This window comes from Trachurus trachurus, assembly GCF_905171665.1.
Source record: "Trachurus trachurus genome assembly, chromosome: 14".
Taxonomy (NCBI): Eukaryota; Metazoa; Chordata; class Actinopteri; order Carangiformes; family Carangidae; genus Trachurus; species Trachurus trachurus.
The window spans coordinates 23,664,415-23,681,319 of NC_139903.1; the positions used below are offsets into that span (position 1 = coordinate 23,664,415).

The window sequence follows — 16,905 nt, forward strand, 5'->3', positions numbered from 1 at the left end:
GATAAAAACTGTAGGATACGATAAATGTTTTCTCTTCGGCTCAGAGCAGAGCAGAGTGACTGACAGACCCGTGTTTCAGACCAAACACTCTATGTAAGTGATTGCTGTCGGAAGATACAACTATTTAAGACTTATATTAACACAAATATATCACTCACTTCTGCTTTAACTAATGCTTAACATTGTGTTGTTATTATAAACAGTTTCTTCTGGTTGCTATTAATGCTACAGGTGTGCTACAGCCTCCTTGTTTGAAAATCTCCAATTTTGTTCTACAGTATGCTTGAACATCAGAAACACTGAACCATTGAATATTGTAATTTTTTAAACAATAGCTGGAAAAACTGAGTTGTTCTAAACTTCTGACTGATGTGTGCATGTACTGTAGTTGCTCATGATGCAGATTATTTGCATTCACACCCCAGAGTTTTTTTTTTTTTACCTCTTTCAAAAACACAAGGAGTCATGTGAATACAGACATATGGTGAGTGTGAGATGAAGGGAGGTCAGTGCAGCTGCTTCTATTGCTACCTGTAATCCTGACAGCAGACTGGCTTGTTCCCATTGCACAAATGTCTAAACCAGCCTTTCTAAACATGTTAATCCTTAAATACTCCTAGTTACCTACCACCTGTTTGTTTTGCCTGTGTTTCAAAGTTGTTTAACATGGAATTTAATTCCATTTACATTCCCTTTGTTGCCTGTGAACTGGGAACGCCGGCCGGCATTTACATTCTGTTATCGGGGAGGCAGCCGTGTGTGCATGTCTTGGGTGAGTGACTCTGTACTTCACGGTCGCAGTTCCACATAATTCTTTAAGCATTTCTGCACATAAAGTCTGGAAATTCATATTGCATGTTAATACTGAGCACAGAGTGGCTTTAATTCCATCCCAAGTTCCAGCTTTGGTAATATATACAAGTTACATAAAGCACAGTGAGAGCAATGTGAGAATCTGTATTGATAACTGTGTTGATAAGTGAATCTGCAGATGTTCACACACTCTCCCGTTCATCAATGTGTGAGGAAGTTAAAATGAGAGGACAGAGCTGAGCAGCATGTGTAAAACAAACCAAAAGAAATACACATAACATTACCAAAAGTGCTGTGTTTATTCATACTTACATGAGTCACATCCCTGACTCCTATATTCATGAAGAGGCTCAGACGAAACCAAACACATGAATAGTGTAAATGTGAAATAAATAATGACAGAATAATTGAATGATTATATAAAGACCCCAATGGTATCAACTCTTTCTTTATACAATCTCAGACGCCTTTGTCAGTGATTTGGATGAACAGTATTACATGGATGAGCAACCGATAATGATGCTATGCGTGTGTGATGAAACAGGGAGACGCAGGAAATGGATGAGAACACTGTCATAAAACACACACACACACACACACACACACACACACACACACACACAATCATGTTGGTTGCTTAACCATGTAATACTTAATGCATTTATTATTTTTCATTGATACATGCTCGGGGTGGTTTCTGCAGAGGACCGTTCGCCCACATCACCGACAAAAGCCTCGGAGATGTTACTAAGATTATCAGGAGCTGATACCAAGGGGTCTTCATTTAATCATTTGATTATTCTATAATTATTTATTTCATAATGACACTTCATTTGTTTGGTTGGCCTGTGAGCCTCTTCATAAATACAAATTATCTATATGTGTGTGTGTGTGTGTGTGTGTAGGGCCTTTGCTTTGTTGTGCGATCCAACACAACGGCGTACGAAGCGCGTGATCACATACTGTAATGTACACAGCGGTGGTGTTGTCTAAACACACAGACAAACTGGCTCCTTTCATATTTGGTGTTAATAAATGCTGTGCTCCAGTGGTTCTATAAATAATAAATGTAATGGCACCGATTCACAGCCAATCTCTCCGCTAACTCGCACACAGCACAGGTGAAGGCGCCTGGAGAATGCATACATTTCCTCTTTTTTTTTTTCTTTTTTTTTCCCCCCTCCAGCTTATAAAATGAGCCAGGGGATTGGTGGTGGATTAGTGTTTGCTTACAGCAGGATAATAATGCAGGATAATAAAAGTATATATTGTAATATTCTTCTTTAATTATTTGTAGGTGGTAGATCAACGGTGTGGTATTATAAATGTCAAGTATAATCAGAGAGAGCCGCTGCCACTCTTCAGCATATAAAGGAATATTAAATCTATTTGTTTTAAACAGTCTTGTTCGCTCATTTAAATCCTTCCCAGCCTGTTGTGGGCTCAGACCCGGTGGAGGCTCGGTTTATTCGCGTGGCCCTCCGGGCTCTGAGCGACACCAGGTTCAGTAGTCTCTCCAGCTCGTCCCCGGAACCGGCCAGACCGCCAGAGCTGAGCCCGCCTCGGTCCTCCTGCGACTCCGTCCACTCCCCTGTCTGTAAGTCCCAGGCCCTGAGAGGGGGCAGGAGTTGAGCCGGGTGCAGGTTGAGGCCCGGGGGGCTCGACGGGTATCCTTCGTAGGCTCGTCGGGTCGGGGGTAGAGTGTCATAAAGGCTCTCCGTGTCTTCGCTCTGCTCCGGGTCGTGGCCGCACTCTCGGTATTCCTCGTAAACGGGCGATGAGCTTTCTTCACAGCCGTCGTGGCCGTGCAGCTGCTGCTGAAGGTCCCTGCGGTCCTGGCGCGTCCCCACGTCTCTGCCCCTGCTGCCCGTGTTCTGTCCGTCCGCTTCCTGCCTCCTCTTCTCCTCCCTGGCCAGGATGCGTCTCCTCTCCCACTCGCCCGACTGATTCCTCTCCCACTGGAAGGTCCTCCTCACGCTCTCTCGCCCCCGCTCTCGCCCCCTGTCACTGCTGAAGCCCATCACTCTGTAGTCCAGCTGGAGAGAGCGGGTGCTGCCCCCTCGTCTGATGTTCTGCTGGGGGTCACTGAGGTCGAAATGAGATCCCACCTCTGGTGGACGGAGACGCGACGGTGACAACCAGCTTGAAGTCTGGCTGGAAGACTCCCAGCGGTATGCTGAACAGAGAAGGGCAGAGACAGAAGGAATAAATCTTTTGAAACAGTTTGGAGACGTTCCAGTGACATATAGTTTACTTTTAATGGAACAACACGTTGAGAGAGAGAGAGAGATGAGAAAGAAATCTGAGTTAACATATTGTGTGAGCAGCCTGAGGCTTTATTTCCTGGACAAACTGGCGCTGCCAAAACACTGGAAGAACGTAGCTCTCGCTCCAGTGTGTGTTTGTGTGTGTTATGCTACAAACAGCCGCTGTGGATTGCCCAGTGTGAGCGAGAATGAGATTATCTATCTAACAGGATCAGCCGGCTGAAGGTGCCATATCAATAAATCACTTCTCCTCTAAAACAAGAGTATCATTGCAATCTTATCTGCGGGATGTAAGCGAGGTGACAGCGGTGACTGCGCTGCAGTGCATCAGTTACTGGAGGGACTGATCTGAAGATGTTCACAATTACTCACACCGTCCTCACTCTGCTTCGGCGGGGCAGCAGCGAACTGCAGGTGTAAAACCACAAAACATGAGCTGCCAGGATCTGGAATTTACTGCCACCTAATAAACAAACTCATTTAGTTAAAAGAATAATAATTTTAAAAAAAACATCAGGCAGCTGTGGTTACAGTAATGAAAAGCTTGTGTATATTCTCCGGCTTGTTGTGCTTGTTTCTATTTTTCTCCTCTTTAGTTTTTTGGGGGAGGGAGGCTCACGGGCGGCTTTGTTTCTCACTGTGTGTATTTTGTGGAATTCTGTGTGTTTGTGCGTGCTCCATTTCTCATTTACTATTTATTAATGTGCAAATAAAGCCAGTCAACAGATTTCCTGTTTTGTTTTTTTTTGTTTTTTTGAGTTCTGAGTTCATGCTGTTTAATAGACTGACATAGAGCTCCCCACTAATCCACTACTTCCTACAAACTACAGCATGCAGGTTGCATAATTCATGGTTAGGTTAATGAGCTGTGAGAGAAAAAAATATCATATTGATGAAGTGAGAGGAGCCAGAGGGGTCACCTTCTGTGTGGGATGGAGAGTACACTTCATTAGCGGCGCGAGGCTCCTGGTATATAATGCATGACACATGTGTTGACAGGGATGCCTAATAGAGTGGCGTGCCAGCACACCGCAAAACATGTGGGAGTCACTTGCTGCATGCCATGCTGCTATTTCTGGTTCTATTTTCAAATGAAAAGTCAAGGGGGGAAGGATGGAGGGAGGTGGAGGGAGGTGGCGGTTCAGGGTTGGGAGGGGTTGGTTATAATATAATGTTCTTACAATCCACAATGTATTCTTTGATGAACTCTACACAAATCTCATCTTTGCTCTGCAGGTGGCGACTTGCTGTCAGTGAAGTGGAAAACAAAACAAATATCTCATGGGACAGGAAGCCTTTGATGATGAAATGCTCTTCTCATAGAAAACAAGTGAACGCAGGGAGACACGGTGAATCAGGACATGGAAGAAAACACACTCGATAACGGAGAGGGAGAGCGAGGCTGGCGCGGAGCCATTTAGCGCATCGCCGCTACGTGTAAACAGACGAAACCACACACAAACAAAACTCTCGTAAGACATCATTTACACACACAGGCACTTGGACAGTGTAGCGGTACACACACAGTGGTGTATTGGAATCTCAAAACCCACATGTGAAATGGAGAATGAACATCTTAGATCCCATTTCCCCCATGTTTTCTTATGCGGTTGTTGGTTTGTTATGTATGGCCGCTGTTATTGTGTGACCTTTCCTGACTAGCACACAAACATATGAGAGTAAAAATAAAATATATAAACTAAATCTGTCTGGGAGTTATATGACCACAAACACACTAAATCCAAGAGGTTATTTGGAGTGAGCTGCTGGACAACAGTCATTTCATTCTCTGTGTGTGAAATGAAGCCTCCTGTGCTCCAGCAGGCTGGCACTGACAGAGCCATAAACACAGCCCGGCTCTGACTGAGTAATGAAATGCTTTGCAGACCCAAGTAAATTACATGCAATTGACAACAAAAGGGCTCAGTAGCCGTCAGCCACTTAACATCGGTTTTAAGGCTGTGCCACAAAAACACTGGGCTTTTTACAGGAGAGAGGAGCTCCATCATGGATGACCCTGATATTTGTTTAAGCAAAAATTTACCGTGCGTTCGTTAGGATTGGGAAGTCGGCGTTAAGGCTGTAGTAGACGATGCCCCATTTACTGTGAGAAAGAAAGAAGTGTTTGAAGCTTCCTTCCTCTGCTATTCTGTGCGGATGTGAGACTTGGCTCAAAGTGCCCCGAAAATCCTCCGAGACCCTGCTGCAAGGCCGGGGAGTGAGCTCTGCTGCGCTCAGACTGAGACCACTGCACCCAACTTGACCAAGCTATTACATGTCAGCATAATTCAAATGATCTGAATTAACTATTTATGCACATTAGTCATCTGTGTATGCTGCATACTTAACGAGTGAATTGAAACAATTGAATATTCATACAAGTTTTAATTTGATTTAAGAAAAAAACAAAGCACTTTTATACTGAAAATGTGTTACAAATAGGTTTGATTGCATTTTATAGAAATCTTTTCAAGCCTCTTTTGGTTTCGAGATTAAACATAAATAATAATTCAAACTGATTAATTTTAGATCTTAGAGCTTTTGCTGGCTAGGGAAGCAAAACAACTTCTCTTTTGAGCTGGAGCCTATTTCGTAATTAATACTATTAATCTTTAAGCACAAGATGTAGTTACACTCTAATTCAGAGTTTATATCAAACACACTGAAATAACAGGTGTAACCGAATTACAAATAGTTCACAAGCCTCTCGCTCCAAACACTGGAGGTCCTGATTCGGAAGTATCCCGCCAGTAAGGTCACGATATCGATATAATATTTATGAATGTTCCATGAGAGATTGTGAAAACTTTTTTTGAATAATTCAAATATATTAGAATATATTCTCTAATATTTTATTTATTAGAAATTGTGGATATTAACACTTATTTTTAAAGTTGCAAACACATAAAGACGACTCACAGTGGTGGAGAGGAGTTTGCAAAGTTGGATGAGTGCTTAAAGTTTCACTGTGGCCTGTCATTAAATGACTTAGAGAAGAGCTTGACTGACAGTGGCAGATATCTAGTACGTCTAACAGAGAGAGAGGCATTCTTGATGTGAATCAACTGGCATTTGGTTATGAATGAATTTTTTATCGCGCTCACACCTGTTCAACTGTTTTAAAAATGACTGTTTATAAGCAGCAGTCTACACACAGTTCTTCTATCTTAACAGATGAAAAGTAACAACGAGAAACCTGCGGCCTAAATGTTTTGTTCTTTGCTTTTTTCTTCTTTAGATTCAAATTGGCACCATCTGTCAGAAAGCAGCCACAGAAGGAAGTCAGGAAACAGACTCATACATTCTAAGTCTGGGTAGCAAAAAAACAAACAGAAATGATAATCTGTGCTGTACGGAGTATGATAAAGGTATTCAGAGAAAATAATGTAAAGAACACAAAAGGTCGGCTTTTGGGGATCGCAGCTCGAAGAATAAGCCAAAGGGATGGCAAGTTAATAAGATGTTTTTCAGTTGCTTTGCATCTCACTCACCAGGGCTGTTCCGCTGCTGCTCTTTGTCCATGTTTGACACTACAAAGGGAGAGAGAAAGCAAAAGTCAGCCAGAGAGACAAATAACGCAGAAACCAAAGGGGATAAATTGAAACACAGAGAGATCCAGTGTCAGGGGCTGACAAAAATATTGGAAATCTAAGCAGGATGTTTTATTGTGAATAAGAAAAGGGACTGAACAGCAGAGGATCATCTGCATCTGCACATTATATCTTAGTGAACAAATACTTTGGCATTGGAGGACACAGACACAAAAGAGACAGAGGAGTGAAGAGGAGATGTTCTTTCATACCTTCACTCTCGATATTATCAACGGCATCGTTGACTAGACGTATGACCGTCACAATGGAGGCTGGGCGAAAGAAGGTGAGAAGAGGAGAAGCAATGTCAATGCATTTATGAATAGGATAAGGTTTCATGTGCTGGGTGTAACTGAGATGAGCTGGAGAATGTGTGTGTGTGCGCACGTGTTGTCAACAAAGGAGACTTGTTAGCCATGACAACACGTTGTTGTGCATGTGGTATATATGTAAGTGTATGTGTGTGTGTGTGTGTCCTATAAGGGTGTGGGAGAGGCATGAGGACTTTTTTTCTTTCGCAGCTACACTAATTAGACAGGAAACAAAGCATCTAGTGAGTTCTCTCCCTGAAAAACACACACACCCACACATGCACACACACATGATCATTAGAGAAGATCAATGGTATCGAGTTGTCTGGGAAAAAAGACACCCTATAGAACCCAAGAAAAGAGTTGAAACAGATTTTTCTCCCACTGACGGCCTGTGCATTAACCTTTAATACATCTGATGCATACGAGAGGACTGCTCCGACATTTAACCGGATTTTAACTGCATCAGTGGTTTGCCGCCTCTTTTGTTTATGACTATGAAAATACAAAGCAAACTATTTTTTTTTTCCTCTTCTCAGATTGTTGTTTATTTTTTGATGCGTAATGTGGTAAAAGTCCATGTAAAGGAGTGAAGTGTTGCAGAAGAAAGATGCAGAGTTTAAGGAGAGCGAAGTGAGTCGGAGCGTCTTACCATTGTCATCAAAGGACTCAGAAGTGAAGGAACTGAGGGAGTGCTCCTCAGATGTGGAGTCTGAGAGACAGGCCACCTCATCCACCAGCTCTGACATGTCTAATGTACGGACACACACAGGCAATACACGTCACATACATCAGTACATTCCACTCAAAATTAAAGGCAAATAAAAAACATCATTCAGCAAAAACAAATTCTAAATTGTAGGACGAGGACTGTAGGATATTTCAATTCAGTGGGTTGTTTTGACTGGCCGTGAAGTGGTCCAGTTGCTATTCATCAAACAGTTAATAGTCATGTCTAATTGGTGACCATATTTCACCCTCTCCCTTGTACATGTTGGGGTGCCCCAGGGTTCTATTCTCGGACCCATCCTTTTGTCCATATACGCCCCCTTTCTACGAGTTTTTGCGCGGCCATGGCCTGTACTATCATTTCTATGCTGACAATACAATGATATATATCAGAGTAAAGCCTGAAAACCTCACTAGCTTCTCCACCAAGACTGATGTTATCAATTTCTGCCTCTGACTTTTAAGGCACTTCATGGCCTAACCTCAGATTGAATCTCTGAGTAATTGCCCCATATAAACATAGTGTACTCTAAGGTCTAAAGACAGGGATTTATTTGTGTGGTGTTTATTCTTTTTGCTTTGCACATTGTAATCTCTGATGTTAATAAATGTGAGTTATGTGAGACAGATTCTATGTTCAAACTTCCTATCATCGCAGCCTGGCTGTCTACTATGGGATGAAGACAAGTTTGCTGTACCTTATGATATGTTGACATTTAATTGTTGTTTTTGTCATATTGGTCACTGTCATTTCATTTATATTCAGTTGTACTGTTAGTGGCTCTATACTTGTATTTTGACAGATTTTCCCTGTTTCTTGGACAAACTGTTGTTCACCTGCCATCCTAATCCTAACCCACCTACAACCCATAACTGTACTGTGTATTAAATAAACCATGTCTCTAACAGACAGATTTATATAAACTCCTCATTTTATGTTTAGTCGTGCTTAAAAGCAAATATTAAGTTCTCTCAGGTCATCTAAAGAGATATATTGTAGTAATGTTTGATGCGTCCTCGGTGTGTTAGGATGTATAGAGGCTCCACTACTTTAAGTCTCTGTTGTTATTACTAATATCACTATCTATCTGTTCATTTAAGAAGTTGCTGAACACTATAATCACCCCCTCCCCTGCCTCCATCCTGGCTGTGAAGCGTTCTCCTCCTGGCATCTCGCCAGGTGAATAGAAGGCTTCTGAGTCCTTTACAGAGTTAGTCTTTCTAGTGCCATTTTGATTGAAGTAGGCACTTGATTTACCTTCGACTGACGAAGCCTCCTATTAACTTGGACTGGACTTTGGTACACATTTGAGGACTACAGTTTTCCTCCACATCTTACAAAAGGGTCTCTCCACAAGCAGAGTGAACAGGAGGGATTTTTACATCGTACAAAAACTCTTAAAAGATGAACTTAACCCATCCTTTAATAGGTCCGCCTATCCATACTCCCACTTGTGCATTCATTTCTCTAAGGCTGGCAGTGCTGGATAAGGAGGGAGGCTAAATGAGTCACCCATCCACTGCACACATAACAAACCATTCACACCTGAAAGACAATTTAAGCTGCAGTATACCTACAAAGAATTTCGGTCTGTTCTCCAAGACCTGCCTAACTACTGTGGAGAGCAGAGTTTTACACAAATCCCTGTACACCCAAAGCGACTCGAGGTCTGCTCATTTAATACCATCTGCACCAGCTGGAGGAGTCATGGAGGGTGAACACCACAGAGTTACTTCAGGTGTAGCTCCTCACAACACCAGGTATATTGGACAAAAGGCAGCCCATATGCAGCCAGTCACAGCGAAAGGATTGAGAAGTTGTTGTGGTCGGCTCGCGAGCACTCCAGCAATCAAAGCTCCTTTGTCTGGTCACAAACCTGACATTTTCCCTGCACAAACAAGTCAGATTAAATTCATTTGGAGAAAGCTGCAAGCCTTAGGATCCCCAGTTAAACTTATCGTGAATGTCTTTAGAGGCAAACATTTCAAATAAATAGATGCTTCCGAGTCGGTGTGATCCCTGACACTATTTTCCTTCGCTGAGCTGCTGTTTCGAGGGTTGTAATCTTTAAAATTATTTCGAATTGCCTCTGAGTGATTATCAAACAGCTGCCGGCGGGCCAGAGCAGGTAATTTTGTGTCACAATGACTTCAGATAACGGCACGTTGCTGTGAAGAGAGTCTGCGAGACTGTCTGTAAAACCCAAAGACACCCAGAGTTACTCTACCAGGTGCTCTAATCTAGCAGAATAAAACGCCTGGTTTCACATTACTGTTCAAATTGGATAAGAGACACACTGGTGTGGGCTTTAAAAAACAATTCTATTAGGAATATAAACCTGCTTGGAGCGAAGGACCGGCAGCTTCTCTGATGTGATTAAAAGTTACTTCAGAAGAACTAAAGACGCTTTAAGTTTATTGAGGAGCAGGAAGAGAAAGCAGCTTGCGGACATTTCACTGTTGCTGCTCAATTGGCCTTTAAATACCAACTCTAATGTGTGACATTGACTGATCATTGACTGGCATCTTTGTCCTCATCAGATATTTCCTTATTGAACTCTGAACCTTAATAAACACTACATGTATAGTCTTGTAGAGCTGTTTTTTTTTCTTTTTAGAAATCTGATCCTGATGCAGTGGGATGCTAGATTTCCTTAAAGGCCCTGAGAGAAGGGAAACTAAAGGTTCAGGTGTTGTGTCTATATATAATGCAAGTTCTCATTCTCCTTAGGTTTTCAGCTTTTTCAAGAGCACTGACTTTGCCATTAGTAACAAGGTTTTGGATTTATTTTGCCCCGTGTCCCTGCAAGTTGATGCGATTGGTCCATTAACTGATGTGACATATGAATCCCAGCCTGTCTGAAATATGGGACTCTAATTTCTTCACAGGTAGAAATAAAAAGGTTATTTACTAGTTTTAATCTTGGATTTAAGGGCACATTCTTGAATTAATCATGAATGCGTCATGTGCTGCCGTTATAATTTGATCTAACTACCAGAATTTTCTACTAGCTGATTTATTTCTAGACTGATCATCTTATTTTAATTTTCTTGTAAATTTCTTGTAAAGTAAATTGATCTTGTTGCTTAGACAGAAAATGTTTCTGGAATTAAGTCATTTTTATTCAAATTCAGATTTTTCTAGCAGCGTAGAAGTCTGTTTTCATCAGAGGAGGTCTTTGAGAGATTTCTCACAATCAGACAAAACATGTCTTTGTCAGCCCCATCTGTCGTATCTTCTCACATTTCCACGTCTCTGTCTAAACTTCTGCTCTACACCAGACATTCAGAGAGAAAGCAGGCAGGGCCACGGTGTCTGGGCATCAAGTTTAGCTTTCTAAGTCCAGGCTAAGATGGTCATGGTCCAGTGTGCATGGAACAAGTAAAACACTCCGGTGGGAATGTGAGCAGCAAGGCAGCACCATCAATCAAACTAAATAGGAGAGGCAGCCACAGGTCTAATTCGGCATCCAGGTGTGACAGGACACATCTAAACATGGTGAAGATAAAAATATATATATATATATTGTAAAAATTTTCTAACCTTTCTTTATATTCCATACTGTATTTCCTTCTTTCACACATGCATTTGTCATCCTGCCAGTGACTACCCCGCCACGTGCCAACGTTGGCAGCCATGCCTGAGGTTATGGACCCGACCCCTGCTCTAATCCTACAACCAACACACTGCCAAACCACATTCTCATCCTGGCATTAAACTTTTTAAATCCCCTGCACTTTTACAATTGTAAGAGCCATCTAAAAGTTACTAACTAAGGAAATGACTCACTTTTCTTGAAATGGTAGGAACTTAAAATGTTTAACGAAGCAACTCACTATTTCTCTCAAAGCAGTGTTTTGAGATGTTGGAACATTTTAATTGGAAATACTTATTACCGCTGATACAGAGCCAAACATACTGTAAGTCTCCAATAGTTTTTACTCCTACTCTTCTTCAGCAACTCAAATATATCCACATGGTGTGGTTTATGCTGTGGCTGTTCCAGTAATAGTAAAAGCATTTAAACTGGGAAGCCTCCACTGAGGTTTATCCCATCTGCACAAAAGGAGCTGCTGCTACTGTCCCTGTGAGCCGTGTTTAAGTCATTCAGTCATGAACCTTTGATCAAAACCACATATTTCTTTGCAAATATCAATATTCTTATTCAGATACCTCCGAGTTTTGAGTGGAGTTGCAAAAACACTGAGAGATGTGGGACCTGATTTGTTCATAAAGTATCTTCCAACTATTTAATTATTCATTACTTTTCATTTATTCATGATGCAGCAGGTAGTGACAGAAAGAAACGACCAATATGTTGCCTTATTAGTTTGTATCTCATGTATTGACTTGTGCCCAAGTATTGCAATATTCATCATCAGACTTGTTGGTGGTTGCTGTGGTGTAAATTAATGACTTAACTGTTTTCCATTGATTAACTAAACTGGGCAGTAAACACTATTAGTGTCATTAGCACAGTAATCAGGATATTATTAAAAGCCTAATCGCAGATCAATTAATGGACTACGATGTAATGATGAAGGGGGGTACATACTTTTTCGTTCTCCTGCTTTTTTTTTAGCAGGATTCCAAAAAAATAAAATAAATAAAATAACCCATTTCCCATTCCCACAGGAAGAAATCAATAATTAACAGGCAGGAAGTTCCCACCGCAGGCTGTTTTCTCCCAACAACAGGTTGGACAGAGAATCGAATACGTGACGTCCACCTCAGTGCTGAGATGCAACGTGGTTATTTCATTGACAGAGAACAAACTGTGAACTATGAACTCGTGTTGGCAGCCAAAGATCGCACCGAAGTAGAATCATATAAAAACTTTGTCTCATCGCTCTTGCTGATGTGTGCTGTCGTTGACAAAAGCACACCTGAGGCAAATGGTAAAAAAAAAAGCGGTAGAATAGCTGGTAGAAAAGTTGACTTTCTTTGAGTGGAAGTCTGCCAACTGCTTTCATTTTGACTTAACTTTTTTGGAGCAAAACTAGGACAAGAACATAGGACATCAGTTCTGGCTGATTACCCTGACCATTCAATCAGAAGTGCACAGGAGATGTAAGAGACTTATCCTGATACAAGAGGACATAATTGGCAATTTCAGCAGTCTAACAGAAAAGCAAGTTATTTTATCATTTCTGGCTCCCAGGATGTAAATAGTAAAACTAGAATGAAGTGATAGCAAAATAAAAATATGACTTCTTAACCACCCTTGCTTACGCTGGACCATTTTCTTTGATGTGTGTGATCAAAAGGCATAGATCACTGTGAAAAAAAAAAGAAGCTCCCTCAGTCGAGATGGGTGAAACACAATGAGTCCGTCGCCTGTGTACTCTGTGCCTTTTTTGATCAGAGGTTAGAAACCGTGAGTGTGTGTGTGTGCGTGCACGCGCTCGTGGTCGCCGGTCTTACCCTGTGGACTGTTATCTCTCTGTGTTCTCTCCAGCTCAAAAGCTCTCTGCCCCCATTCCTCCTCTCTCTCATCTCTCACCCTCTCCAGCCCATCCTCCCTCGTCTCCTCGCCCTCCCAGGACACTTTGTGGGCCGGGCTGTGTTCTGAGCGGCAGGCCGAGGCTGAGGGGAGATTGGGCGCCACGCTGCACACGGCGATGCCCCTCCTGTTGGCCACGCCTCGGACATTAGACATGTCTGAGAGGAAGCTGCTCATCTACAGATAGAAAAGCAAACAACAAATACAAAAAGTGCTTTAGTGATATTCTTTTTTTTTTTTTTTTACTTAGCCCAAACCAAAACATCAAGGGCAACAATGAGCTGATTTTACTAACAAGACTTTTCCGAACACTGATGTAGCTTATTCCTCTGTGCCGTGGAGCTTCAATGTTGTCCAAAACAATTAAAAACACATCGCTGAGCAGCACCACTGCACCGGGTAAGATGTTCTTTCATTATAATGAACACGCTACTGCAGTTTGTTTTGAGTCAACTGCACACACCGCTCTGCTCCCAAATCTGCTGCTGCTGGAAACAGTCCCCAAAAATAAACTACTGAGTGAGTCCCATTTGGGCCACGTTGGTTAAAAACTACAGTGCCCAGAATTTTTGGGGAAATATTTAGTTAATGGTAACACTTTAGAATAACTACAAACTGTCAAGCATAGTTTAAAATTAATGAATACTTAATTTATCTTTAATAAGGATTTATTACTACAGTGATACTAATTAGTATGTAATTTTTATTCAGCATTTATGGTACTTATAGCTAAAAGATGTTTTATAAACACTCACTAATACTACAAATTATGTTTTAGACTTAAAAGTACTTTATAATACATCTATCAACACAATCAATAACCATACAGGTGCAGCATTAATGTTGATTTAAGTTATTTGTTTACTAAGACTTTATGAATGATCTTATGAACAACTGAAGTCTCCTAAATAATGAATATAATACTTGATTTATAAATACTGAATACATCATTTATAAGACATAAACATACAATCATTGATAATGTAGATGATCTTATAATAGTTAAACATTTATAAATGTGTTAACAAATTACATTTTGAAGTGGTATTAGTTTTAGAAATTGGTATCAATGTAGTAATAGTGCAGTGTCCTGAGAGAAACATTTGAAAATAAAGATTTCTGTGTGTGGTGGCTTTAGTCTCTTCATCAGCCTTTACTTGGTTTGAAGACTTATAAGACTGTGAAATCTCCAGCTTTAATCTCATTAGTCTATTTTCTAAAGTCGCAAATTAAACCACAAAGTGTCTTTTGTGTGCAATTAATGTATCTTTGAAGTTGATCTGACGGTATTCGACTTACACACATTGTGGCTTTATTGGAGCCATTTGTATTTTTTCTCTGCTACCAAATGAGATTTTCTTGCCAGGACCAGATGGTGGTGATGGTTTACAATAAAAAAAGAAAAAAGAAAAGTAGTTGCAAAAAGTTCCTTTCAATAACAAAATACGTTTTTTCTTTCTTTTAAACTCATTAGCAATATTACACAGCACCACCAACTTCCACCAGTTCAAAAGTCAACTCTCTGACATCTTATTATATGTTACTCTATAGAAAGACTTTTTTTTATAGTTTAAGCGAACCATGGCTGTTTGTAAGAATACTCTGACTTCAATCAATAAAAGGAATACGACTTAATTACAGAAGCACAGCGTCATCAAATGTAATAACATAAATATTGACATTATAATATAAAATTTATATGGCCAGGGATTTTCTTTATTGTTGCAATAAAACTTCAATGTGGTCTGGATCTTAAAGGGATAGTTCACCTAAAATTCAAATTTCACTAATTATCTACTCACCCTCATGTCGACTAAGAGCTGGTGGAAGTCCTCCGTGACTTCTCTGAGTTATAGCGGGGCTCCGTGCAGCACTGCATGTCCATATGACGGTTGCGAACGGACCTTGTTTGGAGCGGAAGCTCCTCTTCCTGGTCCATCCAAATCTCGCGAGATTTGCGCCGGCGTCAGTAATCGCACTGACGCCGGGACAATTTCTCATGTTGGGGCTTCAACACAAGGCGGAAATTACAGATGAGCTGTGTGGAGGTATTTGGATGGTTTTTGGTGTGTCTTTTTGGAAGAAGAAAAGTGGTGTACGTTCGCAGCCGTCATATGGACATGCAGTGCTGCACGGAGCCCCGCTGTAACTCAGAGAAGGCACAGAGGACTCTGAAACTTCTCCCAACCCTTAGTCAACATGAGGGTGAGTAGATAATGAGTGAAATTTGAATTTTGGGTGAACTACTGTATCCCTTTAAAGGATGCAGCACAGTTTCTATAACGGATCACATCAACCTCATAAAATTAAATATGTATAGAAATATATGGTTTTAAATATTACACAAGTCAAATGACAACATGTCAGTCCTGTAAGGTCAGATTGGAAAATGAATTTTAATCATTAATAGAGACCTGTACCTGACTGCCTTCGCTGGATGTGGTTCTGTCTCCGTCTCCGTTCCTCATGGACTGGTTGCCGAGTCCTCCTGGTAGAGGGGAGTGGGCAGTTGGACGCACCATGACCTGAGGAGGCCCACCGGTGCTGCTGCCCACCTCACCATAGGTGCTCGTGGTGCCCGGTGAGCCTGACAGACGCACAGCTTTAAACTCAATCCCCTCTGCCCCCATGCCAGTCTTGTGCAGCATGTAGCTGGTTTCTGTAGAAATAGCTGAGACGCCGATTACAGCCTGAGTCCCTGGGCCCGGGTCCGAGTCTTTCCTGAATTTGATCTTTTTCCTGAAAGCGATGAAGAGTATGAGGAGGAGAATGATGACAAAGGCAAGGACTCCGATGCCAATTATCTCTCCTGGTCCGACGTAGGACAGCGGCTCCGCCTGGACGACAGAGAGGAAGATCATAAAAACATGGATATAACTGTATCTCCTGTTCCATAAGTCACAACTCATGACCCGCTGCTGTCGGTGGAGACAGAGCGATTTCAGTTTGAAAGTTTACATGTTTTAGATTCACTTCAGTTCAGATTAAGAACAAACTGAATAAACAGTTTAAACTTAATTAAAAGAAGCAGATTCCTAATTAAAATGGTCCAGGACTTCAAAGATCCAGTGCAGCTGCCCAGCTTCAGCAGAGACTTATTTCTTATTAGTCCACTTGTCTCATTTTTGGGTCTCATACATGACAACACACGCTAGGTAACTTTTTAACTGTTGTACCCCACTGCTGTAAGCTGTCATATGCTGAACTTAATTGTACAAGGTTTCTGGACAGCCACAGTATGTAAAGACAGGTAACGACCACCTCTGCCAGCTCCTGCTGGTATTCTCAGACTTTTACACCGCATAATTATCGCCGCTGCTCTCTCGCAGCAGCAGGTGTGTTACGTGAGTGGAGTATGATACTTTCACCCTGAACACCGGAGCAGGAGAGAGCCACCATGCAGTTTAGGCTATTTTATCTAATAAATCAATTTTTGTTTCATGATTTTATATTCAGGGATAAAGATATAAAGATGTACGGTCGGGTATATATGGGAATATGTGTGAGGCAAAAAAGATGAAATGTGGTTATCAAGAAATCAATGGACACCTCTCACACTGACATGACTGATATTATTCTGGTGTAAAAAAGACATAGTGTCATAATTTTTTGGTGTCATTATTACAATAACATCTCTGGGCTTGTACAGAGGAAATGATCAGATTATCATAATATCCATTATAATGCTGCC

At 41.3% G+C, this 16,905-nt stretch overlaps 1 protein-coding gene across 1 annotated transcript in view; it reads right to left on the reverse strand.

Moving 5' to 3' along the window:
* Positions 1–2,225: 2,225 nt before the first annotated feature.
* Positions 2,226–16,905, reverse strand: part of fat3b (FAT atypical cadherin 3b) — a gene marked incomplete at both ends in the record, with an annotated part of 67,997 nt that continues 53,317 nt past the window's right edge. Inside the window, 6 exons of the mRNA XM_083986209.1 lie at positions 2,226–2,989; positions 6,572–6,610; positions 6,883–6,942; positions 7,634–7,732; positions 13,136–13,391; positions 15,635–16,051. Of these exons, the coding sequence (XP_083842335.1) occupies positions 2,226–2,989; positions 6,572–6,610; positions 6,883–6,942; positions 7,634–7,732; positions 13,136–13,391; positions 15,635–16,051 (1,635 nt within the window). The remainder of the gene's footprint in view (positions 2,990–6,571; positions 6,611–6,882; positions 6,943–7,633; positions 7,733–13,135; positions 13,392–15,634; positions 16,052–16,905) is intronic.